The sequence below is a fragment of the Ranitomeya variabilis genome, chromosome 1, assembly GCF_051348905.1.
Source record: "Ranitomeya variabilis isolate aRanVar5 chromosome 1, aRanVar5.hap1, whole genome shotgun sequence".
Taxonomy (NCBI): Eukaryota; Metazoa; Chordata; class Amphibia; order Anura; family Dendrobatidae; genus Ranitomeya; species Ranitomeya variabilis.
Window position 1 is genome coordinate 331900533 of NC_135232.1, and position 25068 is coordinate 331925600.

General features: G+C 44.8%; 1 protein-coding gene and 1 gene segment (V, D, J or C); both read left to right on the forward strand.

Moving 5' to 3' along the window:
- LOC143817389 (immunoglobulin gamma-1 heavy chain-like) overlaps positions 1-25068 on the forward strand; it is a 768241-nt gene that overhangs the window by 540613 nt on the left and 202560 nt on the right.
- Positions 7710-25068, forward strand: part of LOC143793987 (uncharacterized) — a 111817-nt gene continuing 94458 nt past the window's right edge. For both annotated transcript variants that reach the window (XM_077280902.1, XM_077280903.1), the window contains exon 1: positions 7710-7975. In XM_077280902.1, the coding sequence (XP_077137017.1) occupies positions 7888-7975 (88 nt within the window). In that variant the 5' untranslated portion in view covers positions 7710-7887. The remainder of the gene's footprint in view (positions 7976-25068) is intronic.

Consider the following 25068-nt stretch of genomic DNA (forward strand, 5'->3'; position numbering starts at 1 on the left):
ACACAACACAGTTTGATTACCAGAAAGAGGCTGGCAGATATGACACTGACAGGACTTACGCAAATGCACACACTGGCAATAGAAATTTAACTTTTTTTGAGTGGGAGAATGCAGGGAAACATCAGGCCCACTGTATTACACTACACTGTTTAATTGGCAGAAAGAGGCTGGTAGATATGGCACTAACAGGAGTGACGCAGATAAAAACACTGGCAATAGAAATGTCCCTCTTTTTTGGGGTGGGAGAATGCAGTGAAAAATCAGGCACACTGTATTACACAACACAGTTTGATTAGCAGAAAGAGGCTGGTAGATATGGCACTAACAGGAGTGACGCAGATAAAAACACTGGCAATAGAAATGTCCCTCTTTTTTGGGGTGGGAGAATGCAGTGAAAAATCAGGCACACGGAATTACACTACACTGTTTGATTGGCAGAAAGAGGCTGGCAGATATGGCACTAACCGGACTGACGCAGATGCACACACTGGCAATAGAAATGACCCTCTTTATGTGTGGGAGAATCCAGGGAAAAATCAGGCCCACTGTATTACACAACACAGTTTGATTAGCAGAAAGAGGCTGGCAGATATGGCACAAACAGGAGTGACGCAGATAAAAACACTGGCAATAGAAATGTCCCTCTTTATGTGTGGGAGAATGCAGTGAAAAATCCAGCCCACTGTATTACACTAAACTGTTTGATTGGCAGAAAGTGGCTGGCAGATATGGCACTAACAGGAGTGATGCAGATAAACACACTGGCAATAGAAATGTCCCTCTTTATGTGTGGGAGAATGCAGTGAAAAATCAGGCCCACTGTATTACACTACACTGTTTGATTGGCAGAAAGTGGCTGGCAGATATGGCACTAACAGGAGTGATGCAGATAAACACACTGGCAATAGAAATGTCCCTCTTTATGTGTGGGAGAATGCAGTGAAAAATCAGGCCCACTGTATTACACTACACTGTTTGATTGGCAGAAAGAGGCTGGTAGATATGACACTGACAGGACTGACGCAGATGCACACACTGGCAATAGAAATGTAACTTTTTTTGTGTGGGAGAATGCAGGGAAAATTCAGGCCCACTGTATTACACTACACTGTTTGATTGGCAGAAAGAGGCTGGCAGATATGGCACTAACAGGAGTGACGCAGATAAACACACTGGCAATAAAAATGTCCCTATTTATGTGTGGGAGAATGCAGGGAAAAATCAGGCCCACTGTATTACAGTAGACAGTTTGATTGGCAGAAAGAGGCTGGCAGATATGGCACTAACAGGAGTGACGCAGATGCACACACTGGCAATAGAAATGACCCTCTTTATGTGTGGGAGAATGCAGGGAAAAATCAGGCCCACTGTATTACACACACAGGACTGGCACTAATGCAGATTTGCCTATCTTAATCTCCCACTTTTATTTTTTTTTTCTGGGAGAATTGTGAAGAAATCAGGCCCACTGTTACACAGTAGGTTTTCTGTGGCAGAAAATACAAAAAAAGATGCCACACACAGGACTGGCACTAATGCAGATTTACCAATCTTAATCTCCCAATTTTATTTTATTTTTTCTGGGAGAATTGTGAGGAAATCAGGCCCACTGTTACACAGTAGGTTTTCTGTGGCAGAAAATACAAAAAAAGATGCCACACACAGGACTGGCACTAATGCAGATTTGACAATCTTAATCTCCCACTTTTATTTTTTTTTCTGGGAGAATTGTGAATAAAACGGGGCCACTGTATTAGAGTATATTTTCTGTGGCAAAAAGTGGCTTGAAGAGATATAACAAAAAAAAAAAAAAAAAGGGACTGTACTACAATTACTATCTCCCTACAGTTATATCAGAAAAGTATGTCAGGCAGCAATAAAAAGGACTGCTGCACACAAAAGTCAAAAGTGTGGACAAACAAACAAGATAGCTGTGCAGAAAGGAAGGAGCAACAGGATTTGTGCTTTGAAAAAAGCAGTTGGTTTGCACAGCGGCGTACACACAGCAACGCAGCTATCAGGGAGCCTTATAACCTACAGAGCTGTTGCACAGAAATCGAGCCTCCACTGTCCCAAAAAGAAAAGGTGGTGTTGGACAGTGGAAATCGCTACAGCACAAGCGGTTTGGGGCTTAATTTACCCTGCCTAACGCTATCCCTGCTTCTGACGAAGCGGAAACGCCCTTTTATAGCCCCTGTGATGCCGCAGAAAGCAAGCCAATCACTGCCATGCCCTTCTCTAAGATAGTGGGGACCAGGACCCATGTCATCACGCTGCCCACACTCTGCGTGCACCTTCATTGGCTGAGAAATGGCGCTTTAAGCGTCATAGGAAACGCGACTTTGGCACAAAGATCGTGTACCGCATGGCCGATCCCACGCTGGGATCGGGTCGGGTTTCATGAAACCCGACTTTGCCAAAAGTCGGCGACTTATGAAAATGACCGATCCGTTTCGCTCAACCCTAGACGTATAGCACTTATTCACAAAACACGATTGGTTTCTTCAGGGATAGGAACTCGAGTCATTGTCCACACTTCTTACATGTGCAAAGCCAGGCTTAATGAGTCGACCCCTGAAATGGACCACTGTACTGGAGAGCAGACAGATCCTCTCTACTGCACCACACAGGAGAGCTGATAAAACCTTTGTAGTGCAACTCAAAGGAGAGTTAATGAGTCGCCCTGCCTGGGCCTGGGTACCGGGTCCTGAGTTCACAGGGGGATGTCACGGTGGCGACCCGGTCCGCGGCCCTGGGCGCTCATGTAAAAGGGAAAGGTCTTTAAAAGGAATAAAGTTTATGTTCGTGACGCCACCTGTGGTATTCGGTCAGTGGGAACCGACGCTGCTTTAAGTGGTCCTCTGGGGTGATGTTATGGCAGCTAAATTGGTATAACTTCCCACAGGTAAAGTAAATCCCCAGGGCTCCGGGTGTGTAGATGGAAGATGGTGAATGGCGCAGTAAAGAATGAGGACACAGGTTTGCAGTCTCTTTACCTTGTTTACTGAAGTCTTCAGTCAGCCACAGTCCACGGCGCCAGATCACAGGGCAGGCAGGGTCCGGCCGGCTTGGAGGCAAGTTAGGAGTCCCCTTACCCAGGTGGAAATCAAAGCCTTCCTCTAGCGCTGTGGTGTTGTAGTCCTTTACGGCCTATGGCTTCAAATAAGGCCCTCACAGGTGATATATTGTTCTCTCTGTCCCTCATATAGGATAGGACATGACCTGTATGACTGGTGACTTGAGGCGGTTTATAGGGACTCTAGCACGCCCCAGCCTCTAAGGGTGTCACCGTGCCTCCTGGGTACTAAGGCGGACAGGTAACGTGGAGTTCAGCTGTCCTGCCAGTCTCTGATGTAAGTCGTGGAGGGCCTTACGATCCTCGGTGTTCAGGCTACTGGTTTCTGCGCCTCAGAAGGAGGCAGCCTGCTCGGGGCTGGTCCCCCCCTGGTATCCTCTCCTGTGCTTTGCTCTCCTGCATGTTCACTGCAATGTGTTCGGCTTTCTGAATGTCTCTCCGTAAACCCTCTCCTGCCGGGAGACTGATCCGGTCTGTTTCCTGGCAAGAACTGACTAACTTTCCCTATAGACTATCATATATATGGGGAGTCACCAATAAATAGGATCAAAAACTCCCCCTGGTAGCCTGGAGTGTGAATGTGTTGCATGCTTGTGGTTACCTGGTTACAGTTATCCCTTCTTGCCTTCAAGCATAACATCACTCTCCCCGTGAGGAAAGCAATGCTACTGTGACGACCAGGATCCTGGGGCGCCACATTAACACAGCCTCTGTACTGCACAGCATAGGAGAGTAGAGAGAACCTCTTTACTGCACAACACAAGAAAGCTGACATAGCCTTTCTACTTCATCGCACAGAAGAGCTGAGAGAGCCTCTGTACTGCACTACATAGGAGAGCTGACAGATCCTCTACTGCACCACGAAGGAGAGCTGACAGAGCCTCTGTACTGCACCACCAAGGAGAGCTGATAGATCCTCTGTACTGCACAAGGAAGGAGAGCTGACAGAGCCTCTGTACTACACAGCACAGGAGTCTCTGTAGTTCAACACAAGAGGTGACAGAGCCTCTCTACTGCACCACACAGAAGAACCAACAGAACTTCTATGCTACACCCCACAGAGAGCTGACAGAACCTCTTTACTGCACCGTCCAAGAGAGAAGACAAATCCTCTATTCTGCACCCCACTTTAGAACTGACAGAGCCTCTCTGCTGCATCATACTGGAAAGATGATAGAGCCTCTGTTCCACACTGACAAGAGAGCCGACAGATCCTCTATACTGCACAGTACAGAAAAGCTGACAGTTGATCTTTACTACTCCACAAAAGGACTGATGTCCTGTACCTGTGATTGAGTTTGAGCAGCTTTACATTTGATGTGCTATTTTTTCATAGAATTAGAAAGTGTAGCATGCCATGCTTTTTCATAATTCAAGAAACAAAAAACACATATTCAGTGTAAAGTTTGTTTGTAGTTTTTTCTCACTGCATAGGAGAGCAAATAGGTCCTCTTTACTATGCCCTGTGAGAGCTGATAATTTCTGTCTGCTATGCCACACAGGAGAGCTGGAAGATACTCTTTATTACACAACACAGGAAAGTTGGAAGATCCACATACTTACGCCACACATGAGAGCTGGAAGATCCACTTTATTACACCACACATGAGAACTGGAAGATCCACTATATTACACCATGCAGGAGAGCTGGAAGATCCTCTTTAATACACCACACAGGAGAGCTGAAAGATCATTTTTATTACATCAGACAGGAGAGCTGGAAGATCCTTTTTATTGCACCATGCAGGAGAGCTGGCAGATCCTTTTTATTACACCACACAGGAGAGCTGAAAGATCCTCTTTATTACACCACATAGGAAAGCTGGCAGATCCTTTTTATTACACCACACAGGAGAGCTGAAAGATCATTTTTATTACACCATGCAGGAGAGCTGGAAGATTCTCTTTACAACAATATGCCGAAGAGCCAACAGGTCCTTTTTACTGTACTGCATAGTTGAGCTAAGATATCTTCTATAGGTGTGAAAGTGACCAAAGGGTATGCTCACAGAATCTTTTTTTGAGCAGGCCACCTTGAAAATCCCTTGGAGAATCGTCCTATTAATTTCCCTGTAAAAACAACTTGCTTCACATATGTTCAGGATTTTGAGCATCTTTTAACCACCTCTCCCCTTCAGGTTTCCAAAGATGTCAAGTGGTTAAAAGAAGTGCGCTGATCATTCTTCCAGTGTTTTCCATTTGGAAGATGTTGCTTCATTCTACATTATATGTGAAAGAGAAGTCTTAAAGAGGTTGCCCACTACTTTATCATTGATGACCTATCCTTAAGAGAGGTCCTCAATGTCTGATCGGTTGGGATCTAACACCTGATCCCCCTGCCAATCAGCTTTTCTCTGTGTCGGTGGATGTAGGAGGCACATGTGCAATAGCCTGTCGCTGCAACTATCAGAAGATGGAAAACTGCACAATTGAGAAGTTCCAGTTGACGGCCACCGACAACTAGAACAGCTGATCAGCAGGGGTGCTGGGTGTCGGACCCCTACCAATCATAGGGACAACCTCTTTAAAATATATCCGGAATACATCTGGGAATTTTTTGGAGCGTTTTGTCAACATTAATATTTAAAACACTAGCATTTTACTACATTGTTTTATGAATGTCAAAAGACTTCAGAAAACAGTCCAAAAAATGCTCACAGAATGCCAGAAAGAAACATTTTTCTAAGCCACTAATAAAGAAACATTAACAAAAACGCTTCTGGATAAAAAAAAAAAGCTGTCATTTCCTGAAAGAGTTTCAGCTTTAAAACCTCATAGTTGTTGTATGCCTAAACAAAATGTACATCTTTAGCATGTGTTGACCTTATCTGATCATCAATGTGAACAGGTAATGTAATATTTATTATAAAATACCTTCTTATTTAATCCTTTTATTAAATGTTTGTGACAATCCATTTTAGGGCTCATTAATATGCCAGTTTTTGTTGTACGTATTCTGTCCATTTTTTTAACGAACAGGACATAGACACGTTAATTTCAATTCATTGGTTCAGAAATACATTTTTTTCCAAGCCAATGAGACACAAAAAAAAGGTTGCAGACATCAACTTTTGATTCGATTAGGGATCAAAGTCACTCATTCCAATGAATGGGTGAAGAAATGCCACTTGGATGCAACCCTTGTATAACCTTGTGGTCTCTTTTCAGCTGATAGAAGCGTTGAATTTTTTTTTATATGAAAAAACAGATTGTAAAATTCTTGCAGATGGAAATGTGGCCTTAGGGCTCATTCACTCGTCTGATTTTTCCAAATACGAGAAAAATGGACCGATTATTCTGATAAGTCCTTGATCAGAGTTTGATCAGAGTGTGGTCCAAGAATCGTTCGCTTATCTTGTATGTGGAGAAGTGAAGAAATTCATGAACATGTGAAGGGCCCCATAGACTATCACAAGTGCGAGTGCTATGCGAGAAAAAGAAGAGCAGATTCATACATGAAAATCAAACATCTGAATGAGCCCTCAGGCCTGGTTCTCATGAGCGTATGAAAATTGGCCAGTTTTCACCCATATTGTAATCTTTATTCCATCCATATGCCATCTGTGTATCATCCATTGTTTATTTACAAGTGTATGGCACTTGTTTTTTTTACAGATTGGCATTGAAAAAAATTGGCAAGAATAAATACAGTTTCCTACATAAATAATTATTGCAATGTATAAAAAAAATCGTATGCTATACGGATGATCCATATGGGAATACATTTTTTGTGCATCCATAGACTTGAATGGATGAGTCTCATCCAAAATATGGAAAAGACTAGTGCATGCTGCAACTTTTCCCCCCTGGAAACTCGGTCTGTGTGAACAAATTGCCATCTGTTCATCCCTATGATATAACATTGGTCTGGGTTCTATCCATGTGCTATGCAATTCTAACATGGACAGCACACGTATGTAAAATAAGGTCATCTGAACAAGCCCTCTATCAACAGGCAATGATCAATAATCACATTTTGCACTTTATTGCTTTTATTATGTTCTGAGTAACTTTTTCACATTGTTTTATTGGTTTTGAATGTGACATAATAAATGATCACATATTTTTATGATATAAACCTTTTATAACACTAAAGGAGTATGAACAAATGAAGGTAAAGGGTAAGATGGTTCCATAAACCTTGTGTTAATTTCATTGCAATGTAACTGCATGGGAGAAAAGCTTCTGTTTAAAAGGGTTTTCCGGTGCTCATCAATATCAGATCTGTGGGGGTGCAACACCTGGCACCCCCACCAATTAACTGTTTCCCGTGCTGGCGGTGGGACATACTTAGTTGCAGAGCTCCGTTAACTGTATAGTGGCGACAACTGGGTACTGTTCATACCCCGATATTCAAATAAATAAGGGTGCATCTGTAGTATCTCGCTGTGGCCATCATACGGTTGATGGAACTGTGCTGTTCCACTTTGCAAGGGAGCACATCCAGCAGCCGATCGCATCGGGAATGGCAGATTGACAAATGCCTGATGTCACATCCCCACTGATATTTATTACCTATCCTAATATAAGGCAATCAATATAAACGTACCACACAATCATTTTAACTCAAAAGGTGCTTACAAAAAACATCTTGGACCTTGCTAAGTGATATTTTATTTTCTTCTGTAGGGATAGAAAGTAATGGTATACTACTGCCATTGATCCCATGCTGTGACGAACTGAAGGAAAAACAAAAAATAACTGTTGGTTGCCTTCTTAAAGATGCTATACCACTTCCTGAAAAGATATACTGGAGTGAAGGACTTAGTAAAGATTCAAAGTCAATAAAAGACAATCAATCACCTCTTTTAATGAGCAGTTTTCTGACCCTCACCAATTCAGAATGGGAAAAAAAGCCGTTAACCTGCTCTAATAAAGACACACAGAGTGAAATCAAAGGTAAATGTGTTATAATATAAGCTAAATCTGTGTCATCTGTAACATTGATCTATCTATCTGCAAATGAAATCAGAGCAGCATTGGTACAAAAATGTAGGTGCACGTCCTAAGGCAAAAGTCAAATTGTCCAAAAATGTATAATCCAGGAAAGAAATGGCAGCACTTCAGCTCCAACTAAGTGAAAAACATGGACTTTTCTATAATCATCCATAGTGTAAATACAATGTAAATTTTAGATCCATACACAACACTGAGCTATCTAACTATCTATCTATCTATCCCATATCCATCTATCTACCTATCTATTATATCTATCTATCTATCTATCTATCTATCCCATATCTAACTATCTGTCCATCTATCTATCTACCTATCTACTATATCTATTATCTATATCTATCAATTATTTATCTATTAGATCATCTATCTATTATATCTATCTATCTAACTATCTATCCCATATCCATCTATCGATCTATCTATTATAGCTAACTATCTATCCCATATCTATCTATCTATCTATCTATCTATCTATCTATCTATCTATCTATCTATCTCTATCAATTATCTATTTATCTATTCGATCATCTATCTATTATATCTATCTATCTATCTATCTATCTATCTATCTATCTATCTATCTATCTATCTATCAATCTAACTATTTTATCTATCTAGTTATCTAGCTATCTCTCATGTATACTGTATATCTATTATTTATGCTATTAATCTATCTATAGTAAAATACAGACTTTTCTATAGTCATCCATAGCGTAAATACAATGAAAATTTTAGATCCATGTGCAGCGCCCAAGAGTCCTGGTCGTTGCAGTACTGTCGCTCCGCCACTAAGGGGAGTGATGGTATGTCTGATGGCACTAAAGGAGTTCACCTAACCAGGTATCACAGACACACATTACACTTCACACTCCTGCCGCCAGGGGGAGCAAAAGGCCCTATCTACTAGGCCACTCCTCACACTTGGGTAAAACTGGGGGTGGGATAGGAAGTTAGGAAGAAAGTAGCTGGGAAGAGCTCGAGAGAGGACCTGTCAGGGGTGGGATCCTGACAGAGGCCTAGAAAAGGACAGGTCGTTACGGAGCCGTGCCTGTACCTTATAGCGGCAGACTCCTAAGAAAGGACAAGAAGCGAAGCATATTGTGGAGAAGTAAGAAACGGGATCACAGCACAACGGACATAGAACCAGAAGGAGTCGTGCCTCAAGATCAGCAACATCCATCTGAGGCGCGTAGCCGGCGGTCGGAACGCTGAGAAAGTAAGAGACTTCACGCATTACTTTGAACTACGGCCGGGCAGTTAACTTTAGGTTGGCTGTCTCACCTTTACACCTAACGAAGACAACGGAGGCAATGGTGGGAGAGGGGTGTCTCTAGGGTCCCTATAAAATAACTCCAGGCCTACCCCATCATAAGGGTGCGTCCTATCCATATCATCTGGGGGACGGAGAGAAAAAACAGAAACATACACGACAGTTGTGAGGACTATCCCGTGGTGCTCAGCAGGGAGGTACTACAACACACAGGCGCTGGTAGGAAGGACACTGATTTCCACCTGTAAAGGGAACTCTGGATGTGCCTTCGGACCGGCTGGTCTCAGCCAGCCCTGTTAGCAGTGCTCTGGATTGTGGATGCCGAAGCCTTCAGTAAAGAGGTAAAGAGACTGCAACCCTGTGTCCTCATTATTTACTGTGACCTACACCACCACCTACACCTTTTATTGGGCGCCCCTTAGCAGGACCATGGACCGGGTCAGGCCACCGTGACATCCTCAGAACCGATAGACCCGGTACCGAGTAACCCGCCGTCCTGCGTCTGGGGGCCGCTCCAACTTGGCGTCACGAACAGGATCTACTTAAGCCTGAAGAATCAGGTCATGTGTGCCTTGGAACTGTGATTGAATTGTGCTTGGACCGTGATTTATTGCAAAGACTATGTATTGCCATTTGCCGCCAAAATCCGCCATCGCCGCGCACGAGGGGAGGAGCCATAGCTTCTTGGGCGGAGCCGGCCAAAAAGAGCGCGGAACAAGAAGACGCGGTGAAGTGCCGATTCCGGAAGAGGAACCCCGACTCTCAGCAGGTTAGCAGGGGGGAGGAACGGCCATGTCTGATTCGGGAGGAGCAGAGGCAGCGGTCGTAGCCGCAGACCCAGGGGCACCTCCGGTCCCCACAGTAGATGCAGCCGCGGGCCTTGTACCACCGCCGGTCGCCGCAGAGCTTGCCGCCCCCATCAGCCAGCCGGATACTGCCGCGGCTACAACAGCCATAATGCCCTTCTCCATGCCGTATCTACCTGGAGCAGCCTGGCTCCCGCGATACTCTGGAGAATCACATACATTAACTGACTTTAAAGAGGGGATCTGCAGCCTGCTCGAGTTCTATCCCTTGACAGAGCCTCATAAAGCTCATATGATAACCGGCCAACTCTTTGGGGCGGCTCTGAGAGAAGTGAAGTCCTGGCCCGCTGCGGATAAGGGAACTGCGCAGCAAGTCTTTGCAAAGCTTAAAGCCACCTTTGACACCCGCACCGCTACAGAAATTAAGTTGACGTTCTGTGGGTGCAAACAGAGGCCGCAGGATAGCTTACGGGACTATGCCCTTAATCTCCAGGAGGCGCTGCTCAGCAGGGAGGTACTACAACACACAGGCGCTGGTAGGAAGGACACTGATTTCCACCTGTAAAGGGAACTCTGGATGTGCCTTCGGACCGGCCGGTCTCAGCCAGCCCTGTTAGCAGTGCTCTGGATTGCGGATGCCGAAGCCTTCAGTAAAGAGGTAAAGAGACTGCAACCCTGTGTCCTCGTTATTTACTGCGACCTACACCACCATCTACACCTTTTATTGGGCGCCCCTTAGCAGGACCACGGACCGGCTCAGGCCACCGTGACATCCTCAGAACCGATAGACCCGGTACCGAGTACCCCGCCGTCCTGCGTCTGGGGCCGCTCCACATACACAACACTGAGCTATCTATCTATCTGTCTATCTATCTGTCTATCTATCTATGTATCTGGATCGCCCCAGTAGGGCAATGGGGTACTCGGCACCAGTCCTTCGGTTCACAAGGGGAATGTCACGGTGGCTGACCCGGTCTGTGGCCCTAGGGACATCCATTGTAAAAGGGGGAAAGGTCTTTAAAGGGGAAATGTTTGTGATGCCACCTGTGGTATTCGGTCAGGGTGACCAACGCTGCTTTAAGGGGTCCGCTGGGGTGATGTTATTACAGCTAGATGGTATACCTTCCCACAGGTGAAGTGTAACCCCAGGGCTTCCCAGTGTGTAGGTGCTGGATGGTGAAAGGCGCAGTGAAGAATGAGGACACAAGGTTGCAGTCTCTTTACCTTTTTACTGAAAGCTTCAGCATCCACAGTCCAGAGCACCAGATCACAGGGCAGGCAGAGTCCAGCCGGTCTGAAGGCAAATCCAAAGTCCCCTTATCCAGGTGGAAATCAGTAGCCTTCCTCTAGCGCCTGGATGTTGTAGTACCTTACTGCTGAGCTTCTCATAAGGTCCTCACAACTGTTGTAGTTGTTCTAGATGTTATGTCTTTCTCTCTGTCCCCCAGATGGATAGGAACAACCCATATGACTGATGGCCTGAGGCTTTTTACAGGGACTCTAGCACGCCCCAGCTCCCACAAGTTGCCACCGTGCATCCTGGGTATAGGTCGGGCAGGTAACATGGAATTATCTGTACTGCCGGTCTCTGGAGCAAGGCATTGAGACGATTGCTCCCTCGGTGTTCCGGCTACCGGATCCTGCGCCTCAGAACGGAGGCAGCCTTTTGCAGGGCAGAACTCCTTCTGGTTTCCTCTCCTTTTGCTATGACTTCGTTTTTCACCCTCTACAATACAATTCGCTGTTCGTGTCTCTTTCTTAGGATGCTGCCACATGTGGGGCAGTGGCAGCTCCGTGGCCTTCTGTCTAGGCCTCTGTCAGAGGGACCACTCTGTTGGCAACTGCTAGGTGTTCCTCCATCCTCTCTGTCTGCCTGACAGCTTCTGCCTAACTTCCTATCCAGACCACCAGTTTTACCTAATTGTGAAGAGTGCCCTAATAATTAGAATAGGAGCATAGCTCTCCTGTTATGATCTGGTGGCCCAGGAGTAGCATTGGATGTACTCTGGAGAAGGTGGTATCTATACTGACCGTGGACCCTGAACCTAACACCGCAACTAGAAGTAGCCGTGGGATGTACCTACTGATCCTAGACACCTCGACACAGCCGGAGGACTAATTAACCCTATAGATAGAAAAGGGAAAACTATCTCGCCTCAGAGAAAATTCCCAAAGGATAGGCAGCCCCCCACAAAAATTGACTGTGAGAGGAGAGGAAAAAACATACACAGGCTGAAAACAGGATTTAGCAAAGGAGGCCAATCTAGCTAAATAGGAAAGATAGGACAGAGAACTATGCGGTCAGTAATAAAATACTAGGAAATATCCACCACAGAAAATACAAAAACTCCACATCTATCTAAAGATATGGAGGGTATATCTGCCTCTCCAGAGATTCCAGCTTGACTGCATAAATCCTTACACAGATTAAGCTGGACAAGAAAAAACATGAAATGCACTGAACAATGAGGCCCACAACATGTGGGCTGCAAAACAAGCAGAACTTATCTTGGTGAAAAGACCAGGAAGCAGGAGAAACCATGAAGGGATGTGAATCCTCCAGAATACAATGGACAACTGGCACTGACTAAAGGGTGAGGCCAGACTAAATAGCCCAGTCCAGAGTGGACACACCTGATAATTGCTGTGAAGGACAGACAGCAGCGCTACCACTTATAACCACCGGAGGGAGCCCAAGAACAGAATTCACAACAGTACCCCCCCTTGAGGAGGGGTCACCGAACCCTCACCAGAGCCCCCAGGCCGATCAGGACGAGCCAAATGGAAGGCACGAACCAAATCGTCAGCATGAACATCAGAGGCAACAACCCAAGAATTATCCTCCTGGCCATAACCCTTCCACTTGACAAGATACTGAAGCCTCCGCCTTGAAAAACGAGAATCCAAGATCTTCTCAACAACATACTCCAACTCCCCATCAATCAACACCGGGGCAGGAGGATCAACAGAGGGAATGACGGGTACCACATATTTCCGCAACAAAGATCTATGAAAAACATTGTGGATGGAAAAAGAGGCTGGAAGGGCCAAACGAAAAGACACTGGATTGATAATCTCAGAAATCCTATAAGGACCAATAAACCGAGGCTTGAACTTAGGGGAAGAAACCTTCATAGGAACATGACGGGAAGACAACCAGACCAAATCCCCAACCCAAAGCCGGGAACCCACACGCCGCCGACGGTTAGCAAAACGCTGAGCCTCCTCCTGAGACAAGACCAAATTGTCCACAACATGAGCCCAAATTTGCTGCAACCTGTCAACCACAGAGTCCACCCCAGGACAATCAGAAGGCTCAACCTGCCCCGAAGAAAAACGAGGATGAAACCCAGAATTACAAAAAAAAGGTGAAACCAAGGTAGCAGAACTAGCCCGATTATTAAGGGCAAACTCGGCCAATGGCAAGAAAGCCACCCAATCATCCTGATCGGCAGACACAAAGCATCTCAAATAAGTTTCCAAAGTCTGGTTAGTTCGCTCGGTTTGGCCATTTGTCTGAGGATGAAATGCGGAAGAAAAAGACAAATCAATGCCCAGCCTAGCACAAAAGGCCCGCCAAAACCTGGAAACAAACTGGGAACCTCTATCGGACACAATATTCTCCGGAATGCCATGCAAACAAACCACATGCTGAAAAAACAACGGAACCAACTCAGAAGAGGAAGGTAACTTAGGCAAAGGTACCAAATGAACCATCTTAGAAAACCGGTCACAAACCACCCAGATAACAGACGTCCTCTGGGAAACCGGAAGATCTGAAATAAAATCCATAGAAATATGCGTCCAAGGCCTCTCAGGGACCGGCAAAGGCAAAAGCAACCCACTGGCGCGTGAGCAGCAAGGTTTGGCCCGCGCACAAGTCCCACAGGACTGCACAAAGGAGCGCACATCCTGTGACAAAGAAGGCCACCAAAATGACCTACTAACCAAATCTCTGGTACCAAAAATCCCAGGATGGCCAGCCAACACAGAACAGTGAACCTCAGAAATCACTTTGCTAGTCCATCTATCAGGAACAAAGTTTCCCCACTGGACAGCGGTCAGGTTTATAAGCCTGAAATTCCTGAAGAACCCGTCGTAAATCAGGGGAGATGGCAGAAAGAATCACCCCCTCCTTCAGAATGCCGACCGGCTCAAGGACCCCAGGGGAATCAGGCAAAAAACTCCTAGAGAGGGCATCAGCCTTAACATTCTTAGAACCCGGAAGATACGAGACAACAAAATCAAAATGGGAGAAAAACAGGGACCATCGGGCCTGTCTAGGATTCAGCCGTTTGGCAGACTCGAGGTAAATCAAATTCTTATGATCGGTCAAGACCACAATATGATGTTTAGCCCCCTGAAGCCAATGTCACCACTCCTCAAATGCCCACTTCATAGCCAACAACTCACGATTACCGACATCATAATTGCGTTCCGCAGGCGAAAATTTTCGAGAGAAGAAGGCACACGGTTTCATCAAGGAACCATCAGAATTCCTCTGAGACAAAACGGCCCCTGCCCCAATCTCAGAAGCGTCAACCTCAACCTGAAAAGGAAGAGAAACATCCGGCTGACGCAACACAGGGGCAGAAGTAAATCGGCGTTTAAGCTCCTGAAAGGCAGAAACGGCTGCAGAGGAACAATTCGTCACATCAGCGCCTTTCTTCTTCAAATCGGTCAGGGGTTTAACCACACTGGAGAAGTTGGCAATGAAACGGCGATAAAAATTAGCAAAGCCCAAAAATTTCTGAAGGCTCTTCACAGAAGTGGGCTGGATCCAATCATGAATGGCCTGAACCTTAACCGGATCCATTTCTATAGATGAGGAAGAAAAAATGAAGCCCAAAAAAGAAACCTTCTGTACTCCAAAGAGGCACTTAGACCCCTTCACAAACAAGGCATTATCACGAAGGATCTGAAATACCATCCTGACTTGTTTCACATGAGACTCCCAATCATCCGAAGAAATCAAAATATCATCCAAATATACAATCATGAATTTATCAAGATAATTCCGAAATATATCATGCATGAAGGACTGAAACACAGATGGAGCATTAGAGAGTCCGAATGACATCACAAGATATTCAAAATGGCCCTCGGGCGTATTGAACGCAGTTTTCCATTCATCACCCTGCTTAATACGAACAAGATTATATGCCCCTCGAAGGTCAATCTTAGTAAACCAACTAGCACCCTTAATCCTTTCAAACAAATCAGAGAGCAAAGGCAAAGGGTATTGGAATTTGACCGTGATCTTATTCAAGAGGCGATAATCAATACAGGGTCTCAAGGAGCCATCCTTCTTGGCAACAAAAAAGAAACCTGCTCCCAATGGAGAAGAAGATGGCCGAATATGCCCCTTCTCCAAAGACTCCTTAACATAACTCCGCATGGCGGCATGTTCTGGCACAGACAGGTTGAAAAGTCGGCCCTTAGGGAACTTACAGCCTGGAATCAAGTCAATAGCACAATCACAGTCCCTATGCGGTGGAAGGGAACTGGACTTGGGCTCATCAAAAACATCCTGGAAATCTGACAAAAACCCCAGGAACTTCAGAAGAGGGGGAGGAGGAAATTGACATCAAAGAAACGTCATCATGAACCCTCTGACAACCCCAACTAGTCACAGACATAGATTTCCAATCCAACACCGGATTATGCACCTGTAACCATGGAAACCCCAGCACAATAACATCATGCAGATTATGCAACACCAGAAAACGACAATCTTCCTGATGGGCTGGCGCCATGCACATGGTTAACTGTGTCCAAAACTGAGGTTTATTTTTAGCCAATGGTGTAGCATCAATGCCCCTCAAAGGGATAGGACTCTGCAAAGGCTGTAAGGGAAACCCACAACGTCTGGCAAATTCTAAGTCCATTAAATTTAAAGCGGCGCCTGAATCCACAAATGCCATGACAGAAAATGACGATAATGAGCAGATCAGGGTCACAGATAACAGAAATTTAGGTTGTACAGTACTGATGGTAACAGAGCTAGCGATTCTCTTGACACGCTTAGGGCAATCAGAAATAACATGAGCAGAATCGCCGCAGTAAAAACACAACCCATTCTGACGTCTGAATCCTTGTCGTTCAGCTCTAGACACAATCCTATCACATTGCAAAGGCTCAGGACTTCGCTCGGAAGACAACGCCATAGTGTGCACAACTCTGCGCTCACGCAAGCGCCGATCAATTTGAATGGCCAGAGACATAGAATCACTCAAACCAGCAGGCGTGGGGAACCCCACCATAACATCTTTAACAGATTCAGAAAGACCCTTTCTGAAAATTGCCGCCAAAGCATTCTCATTCCATTTAGTCAACACAGACCATTTTCTAAATTTCTGGCAATATGATTCTGCGCTTCTTGACCCTGACACAGGGCCAACAAGGTTTTCTCAGCATGCTCTACAGAGTTAGGTTCATCATACAATAACCCAAGCGCCTGAAAAAAGGCGTCTACATTAAACAACGCCGGATTCCCAGGTTCCAGGGCAAATGCCCAATCCTGGGGGTCGCCATGCAACAGAGATATGACAATTTTAACCTGCTGGATGGGATCACCAGAGGAATGGGGCTTCAGAGCAAAAAACAATTTACAGTTATTTTTAAAGCTCAGAAATTTAAACCTGTCCCCAAAAAACAGATCAGGAGTTGGAATTCTAGGCTCCAAAGCAGGAGTCTGAACGATATAATCAGAAATACCCTGTACTCTAGCAGCAAGTTGATCCACACGAGAAGCAAGTCCCTGAACATCCATGTCAGCGCCAAAATCCTGAACCACCCAGAGGTAAAGAGGGAAAAAAAAACACAACAGAGTACAGAAAAAAAAATGGCTCAGCACTTTCTTTCCCTTCTTCTGAGATGCGATTAACTCATTGTAGGCCAGTTGTACTGTTATGATCTGGTGGCCCAGGAGTAGCATTGGACGTACTCTGGAGACCTACTGACCGCGGACCCTGAACCTAACACCGCAACTAGAAGTAGCCGTGGGATGTACCTACTGATCCTAGACACCTTGACACAGCCGGAGGACTAATTAACCCTATAGATAGAAAAGGGAAAACTATCTCGCCTCAGAGAAAATTCCCAAAGGATAGGCAGCCCCCCACAAATATTGACTGTGAGAGGAGAGGAAAAAACATACACAGGCTGAAAACAGGATTTAGCAAAGGAGGCCAATCTAGCTAAATAGGAAAGATAGGACAGAGAACTATGCGGTCAGTATTAAAATACTAGGAAATATCCACCACAGAAAATACAAAAACTCCACATCTAACTAAAGATATGGAGGGTATATCTGCCTCTCCAGAGATTCCAGCTTGACTGCATAAATCCTTACACAGATTAAGCTGGACAAGAAAAAACATGAAATGCACTGAACAATGAGGCCCACAACATGTGGGCTGTAAAACAAGCAGAACTTATCTTGGTGAAAAGACCAGGAAGCAGGAGAAACCATGAAGGGATGTGAATCCTCCAGAATACAATGGACAACTGGCACTGACTAAAGGGTGAGGCAAGACTAAATAGCCCAGTCCAGAGTGGACACACCTGATAACTGCTGTGAAGGACAGACAGCAGCGCTACCACTTATAACCACCGGAGGGAGCCCAAGAACAGAATTCACAACACTCTCCCTCGTGGACTGGAGTGTGAAGTGTGTTGCGTGGTTTGTGATACCTGGTAAAGACATCTCCTTTATTGCCTTCAGACGTAACATCACTCCCCCTGGTGGAAGAATGACATTACTGCAACGACCAGGACCCTGGTCCATCTATCTACCTATCTATTATATCTATCATCTATATCTATCTATTATCTATTTATCTATTCGATCATCTATCTATTAGACACCCTCGCAGAAATTTTAAACATCTTGACCTACATTCATTCTCTGAATCCCTCCTCCCTCTCACAGACATAAGTTCCATACACAATGCGGAAGACGCTGCCGCTCAATATAACACCACAATAGCTGTAGCTTTGGAATCTGCTGCCCCACTTACACATACCAAAGCTCGCAAAACCAACAGACAGCCCTGGCACACCAGCCTGACCAAAGAACTGAGGCGAGCTTCCAGGGCTGCTGAGCGCAGATGGAAAAGATCCTACTCCAACGAGCACTTCATCGCATTCAAACAGTCCCTCACTACTTTCAAGACCACACTCGCCACAGCTAAACAAACCTACTTCTCATCTCTCATATCCTCCCTGTCTCACAACCCTAAACAGTTATTCAACACCTTCAATTCTCTCCTCCGTCCCCCAGCACCTCCTCCCTCCCCACTTATCTCCGCTGAAGACTTTGCCTCATTTATCAAGCAGAAGATTGATAGCATCAGAGACAGTTTTGGTCAACAACCCCCAGAGCCCTTCCTCCCGACTTCCCAGCCCTCCACCTCCAAAACCAACTTCTCCACCATTACAGAAGATCAACTCTCCACTCTACTCTCAAGATCACGTCTCACCACCTGTGCACTTGACCCGATCCCTTCCCACTTCATCCCAAACCTCACCACAGTCTTCATCCCAACCCTAACCCATCTCTTCAACCTATCACTAACAACTGGTGTTTTCCCCTCAAGCTTTAAACATGCCTCCATCACACCTATCCTCAAAAAGCCCTCTCTTGACCCATCCTCTGTATCTAGGTATCGCCCTATATCACTTCTCCCTTATGCCTCCAAACTACTGGAACAACACGTTTACCTTGAACTGTCCTCCCATCTCTCTTCTTGCTCCCTCTTTGACCGCTTACAATCTGGCTTCCGGTCACACCATTCCACTAAAACTGCCCTAACTAAGGTCACCAATGACCTCTTAACCGCCAAGAGCAAGCGACACTACTCTGTCCTCCTCCTCCTCGACCTGTCGGCTGCCTTTGACACAGTAGACCATTCCCTATTATTACAGACCTTCTCATCCCTTGGCATCACAGACTTGGCCCTATCCTGGATCTCATCATACCTAACAGACCGGACATTCCGCGTCTCCCACTCACACACCACCTCCTCACCTCGCCCCCTATCTGTCGGAGTCCCACAAGGTTCAGTCCTTGGGCCCCTGCTCTTCTCCATTTACACCTTTGGCCTGGGACAGCTCATAGAATCTCATGGCTTTCAGTATCACCTCTATGCTGATGACACACAGATCTACATCTCTGGACCAGATATCACCTCCCTACTAACCAGAATCCCTCAATGTCTGTCCACTATTTCATCCTTCTTCTCCGCTAGATTTCTCAAACTTAACATGGACAAAACAGAATTCATCATCTTTCCCCATCTCACACAACCCCCCCAACGAACCTAACCATTACAGTAAATGGCTGCCCACTCTCCCCAGTCCCACAAGCTCGCTACCTCGGGGTAATCCTCGACGCTGATCTCTCCTTCAAACCACATATCCAAGCCCTTTCCACTTCCTGCCGACTTCAACTCAAAAATATTTCACGAATCCGTTCATTCCTCAACCAAGAATCTGCAAAAACCCTAGTCCATGCCCTCATCATCTCTCGCCTTGACTACTGCAACCTCCTGCTTTGTGGCCTCCCCTCGAACACTCTCGCACCCCTCCAATCTATTCTAAACTCTGCTGCCCGACTAATCCACCTGTCCCCCCGCTACTCCCCGGCCTCTCCCCTCTGTCAATCCCCGCACTGGCTCCCCATTGCCCAGAGACTCCACTACAAAACCCTAACCATGACATACAAATCCATCCACAACCTGTCTCCTCCATACATTTGTGACCTCGTCTCCCGGTACTTACCTATATGCAACCTCCGATCCTCACAAGATCTCCTTCTCTACTCCCCTCTTATCTCCTCTTCCCACAATCGCATACAAGATTTCTCTCGCGTATCACCCCTACTCTGGAACCCTCTACCACAATACATCAGACTCTCACCTACCATCGAAACCTTCAAAAAGAGCCTGAAGACCCACCTCTTCCGACAAGCCTACAACCTTCAGTAACCACCGATCGACCAAACCGCTGCATGACCAGCTCTACCCTCACCTACTGTATCCTCACCCATACCTTGTAGATTGTGAGCCCTCGCGGGCAGGGTCCTCTCTCCTCCTGTACCAGTTATGACTTGACTTGTATTGTTCAAGATTATTGTACTTGTTTTTATTATGCATACCCCTCCTCACATGTAAAGCGCCATGGAATAAATGGCGCTATAACAATAAATAATAATAATAATATATATCTAACTATTTTATCTATCTATTTATTTAGCTATCTCTCATCTATAAATCTATTATTTATTCTATTAATCTTTCTAAATCTATCTCTCTATCTATCTAAATCTATCTATCTATCCCATATCTATCTAGTATATCTATACTATATATTATCTATTTATTTATCTATTCTATCATCTATCTATCTATCTATCTATCTATTATATATATATATTTCTATAGCTATCTTTCTATCTATTCTATCCATCTATTTATCTAGCTATCTCTCATCTACAGTTGCACTCAAAAGTTTACATACCCTGGCAGAATTTGTGCTTTCGTGGCCTTTTTTCAGAGAATATGAAGGATAACACCAATTTTTTTCTCCACTCATGGTTAGTGGTTGGGTGAAGCCATTTATTGTCAAACTACTGTGTTTTCTCTTTTTAACCCCTTAGTGACAGAGCAAATTTGCAGCTTAATGACCAGGCCACTTTTTACAATTCTGACCACTATCACTTTATGAGGTTGTAACTCTGAAATGCTTTAATGGATCCCACTGATTCTGAGACTGCTTTTTCAGGACATATTGTACTTCGTGTTACTGGTAACATTTCTTCGATATTACTTGCATTTATTTTTGAAAAAAAAAAACAGAAATATGACAAACAAATTTAAAATTTTGCAATTTTCAAACTTTGAATTTTTATGCCCTTAAATCAGAGAGTTATGTCACACAAAATAGTTAATAAATAACATTTCCCACATGTCTACTTTACATCAGAATAAAAAAGGAAAAATTCAGCTCACCCCTATAAGTGCTTTCATAGTCCATGAAAGAGATCCGAGCACGGAAGGGCGTTTCTGCTTGACGCTGTAGACTGGTACAAGGAGACAAAGGTTTCCAGCTTCGGAAATAAAATCAAGGTCTTTATTTCACAATAGTAAAAAAAGGAGAGAGATTAGCTGCTGGACATAGACTGGTATTTACCGGAGGAAAAATGCCGTTGTGTCACTGAACGCATTTCGAACACGTGTAGTGCTCTTAGTCCTGAGTATGAAACGCATTCAGTACCAGAAGATAGCGATAGGTTGAAGAGATGGGTTAAGGCTGGAATGAGTGTGTTAGTGAGGTTGGGGAGCAGGTGGGAAGGGATGGGTCAAGTGCACAGGTGGTGAGGTGTGTTTGGAAAGGAAGTGAGTAAGCTCTCCTTCAGTGATGTTAGAGAGGGAGGTTATAAGGAAAGAGCAAAGGTCTGGTATATGGAGTGGTTGGGGTGGTGGAACAGTAAAAGTTTGCCTTGTTTGGTCGATCTTATATTTGACGTGTGTGGCAAAGTCCTCAGCAGAGATTAGGGGAGTTGTAGGAGGCAGTGGTGGGCGGAGGAGAGAGTTGAATATGCTGAACAGTTGTTCTGGGTTGTAGGATAATGAAGATATCAGAGGTAGAAGAGAGTCTGTGAATGTCTAGGTGTGCAAGGTTTCTGCGAGCATGTGCTAGTGGCTGGACATGGAGGGGGGGGTGAGGAGGACAAGGATGAGAAGGTTAATAGATTGTGTTCAGATAGTGGGAAGGGAGAGGTTTGGAGAGTTTAGAGACCCTCTGATGTACCTAAACAGTGGAAACCCCCAATTCTAACTCCAACCCTAACCCAAACCCACCCCTAACCCTAATCCCAACCCTAATCATAACCTTAATCACAACCCTAACCTCAACACACCCCTAACCTAATGCCAACCCTAACCATAACCCTAATCACAACCTTAACCCCAACACACCCCTAATCCCAACCCTAACCATAACCCTATTCACAACCCTAACTTCCAACACACCCCTAACCTTAATCCCAACCTTAACCCTAATCCCAACTCTAACCCCAATCCCAACCCTAGCCATAATCCCAACTCTAACACTAACTTTAGCCCCAACCCTAACCCTCATTTTAGCCCCAAGCCTAACCCTAACTTTAGCCCAACTCACATTAGCCCAACTCTAACCCTAATAGGAAAAAGGAAATAAATACATTTTCTTTATTTTATTATTTTTCCCTAACTAAGGTGGTGATAAAGGGGGAGTTTATTTACTATTTTTTTTAATTTTTATCACTGTGATAGGGTCTATCACAGTGACCAAAATGAACCAAGAGTCGCTCAACGATATTGAGGTCAGGAGTGTGAGATGGCCAATCCAGAACCTGTGACTGGATGATGGATGCAAAAGTCTGGCTGGATCCCAGAAACTTACTCAGCTTTCATACACACACTGAGATTAAGCAAACCATTCAAACCCATTTCTGTGCGTGTTATCAGGCCAAATTCACTTGACTATGTGAACTTTTGATCAGGGACATTTGGATGTGTTGGGTTGCCATTATGATTTAAAAAGAGAAAAACAGTAGTTTGACAATAAATGGCTTCACCCAACCACTATCCCTGAGTGGAGAAAAAGTTTTGGTATTATCATTAATGTTCTCTGAAAAAAGACCAAGATAGCAAAAATTCTGCTGGGGTATGTAAACTTTTGAGCACAACCGTATATATCTATTATCTATTCTATTACTCTATCTAGCTATCTAAATCTATCTACCTATCTATCTTACTTGATTACACAATATATAAAAATAATGGTCCTTATTTTGTCATAAAAGCAACCATATAGGTCAATTCTTCAAGTGCTTCTCACTATATTAGAATATCATCAAAAAGTTTATTTATTTCAGTTCTTCAATACAAAAAGTGAAACTCATATATTATATAGAGTCATTACAAGCATTATCTCAGTAAACTAAAAAAAATAACAAAAAGCACCTGCAAAAGGCTTTCTAAGCATTTACAAAGGTCCATTAGTCTGTTCCAGTAGGCTCCACAATCATGGAGAAGACTGCTGCCTTTACAGATGTCCAGAAGGCAGTCATTGACACACTCCACGAGGAGGGTAAGCCACAAAAACTCATTGATAAAGAAGCTGGCTGTTCACAGAGTGCTGTATCCAAGCATATCAATGGAAAGTTGAGTGGTAGGAAAAAGTGTAGTTGAAAAAGTTGCACAAGAAACCGGGATAACCGCAGCCTTGAAAGGATTGTTATAGTCTACATTATAGTCTATGAGGGGGCTACATTATATTGTGTGTTGGGGGCTGCATTATACTCTGAGGGAGCTGCATTATACTCTCTGAGGGCACTACATTTTACTGTGTGCGTGTGGGGTTTGCATTACACTCTATGAGGGGGCTGCATTATACTCTATGAGGAGGCTACATTATACTGTGTGGGGGGCTGCTTTATACTCTGAGTGGGCTGCATTATACTCTGAGGGGCTGCATTATACTGTGTGGGGTAATGTATTATGCTATATTATACTCTGAGGGGTCTATGAGTGGGCTACATTATAGTCTATGAGGGGGCTACATTATACTGTGTGTGTGGGGCTGCATTATACTCTGTGAGGGGGCTGCATTATACTCTGTGAGGGGCTGCATTATACTGTGTGGGGGGGCTGCATTATACTCTGAGGGGGCTGCATTATACTCTGAGGGGGCTACATTATAGTCTATGAGGGGGCTACATTGTAGTCTTTGAGGAGGCTGCATTATACTGTGTACGTGTGGGGCTGCATTATACTCTGAGGGGGCTGCATTATTCTCTGAGGGGCTGCACTATACTGTGTGGGGTAATGTATTATGCTATATTATACTCTGAGGGGTCTATGAGTGGGCTACATTATAGTCTATGAGGGGGCTACATTATACTGTGTGTGTGGGGCTGCATTATACTCTGTGAGGGGGCTGCATTATACTCTGTGAGGAGGCTACATTATACTGTGTGGGGGCTGCATTATACTCTGAGGGGGCTGCATTATACTCTGAGGGGGCTACATTATAGTCTATGAGGGGGCTACATTGTAGTCTTTAAGGGGGCTGCATTATACTGTGTGTGTGGCTGCATTATACTTTGAGAGGACTACATTATACTCTGAGGGGGCTGCTTTTTACTGTGTGTGGGGGGCTGCATTATACTCTGTAGACTGTTATACTCTGAGGGCGCTGCATTAAACTCTGAGGGCGTTGCGTTATACTGTGTGGAGGGCTGCATTATACTGTGTGTGTGGTGGGCTGCATTATACTCTATGAGGGGGCTGCATTATACTGTGTTTTGGGGGCTGCATTATACTCTGAGGGGGCTGCATTATACTCTGAGGGGGCTACTTTATACTCTGAGGGGACTGCATTATACCCAATGGGGGGTCTGCATTATAGTGTGTGTGGGGGATCTGCATTATACTCTATGAGTGGGCTGCATTATACTCTATGAGGGGGCTACATTATACTGTGTGTGTGGGGGACTGCATTATAATCTGAGGGGGCTGCATTATACTGTGTGGGGGTTGTATTATACTGTTGGGATCTGCATTATACTCTATGAGGATGCTACATTATACTGTGTGTGGAGGAGCTGCATTATACTATGAGGGGGTTGCATTATGCTCTGATGGGGCTGCATTATACTCTGAGGGGGCTGCATTATACTGTGGATGGGGGGGCTGCATTATACTGTATGTGGGGCTATATTGTACTCTATGAGGGGCTGCATTATACTCTATGAGGAGGCTACATTATACTGTGTGTGGGAGGACTGCATTATACTCTGAAAGAGCTGCATTATACTCTGAGGGGGCTGCATTATACTGCGTGTGGGGGGTTTGCATTATACTCTATGGGGGGACTGCATTATACTGTGTGTGGGGGGCTGCATTATA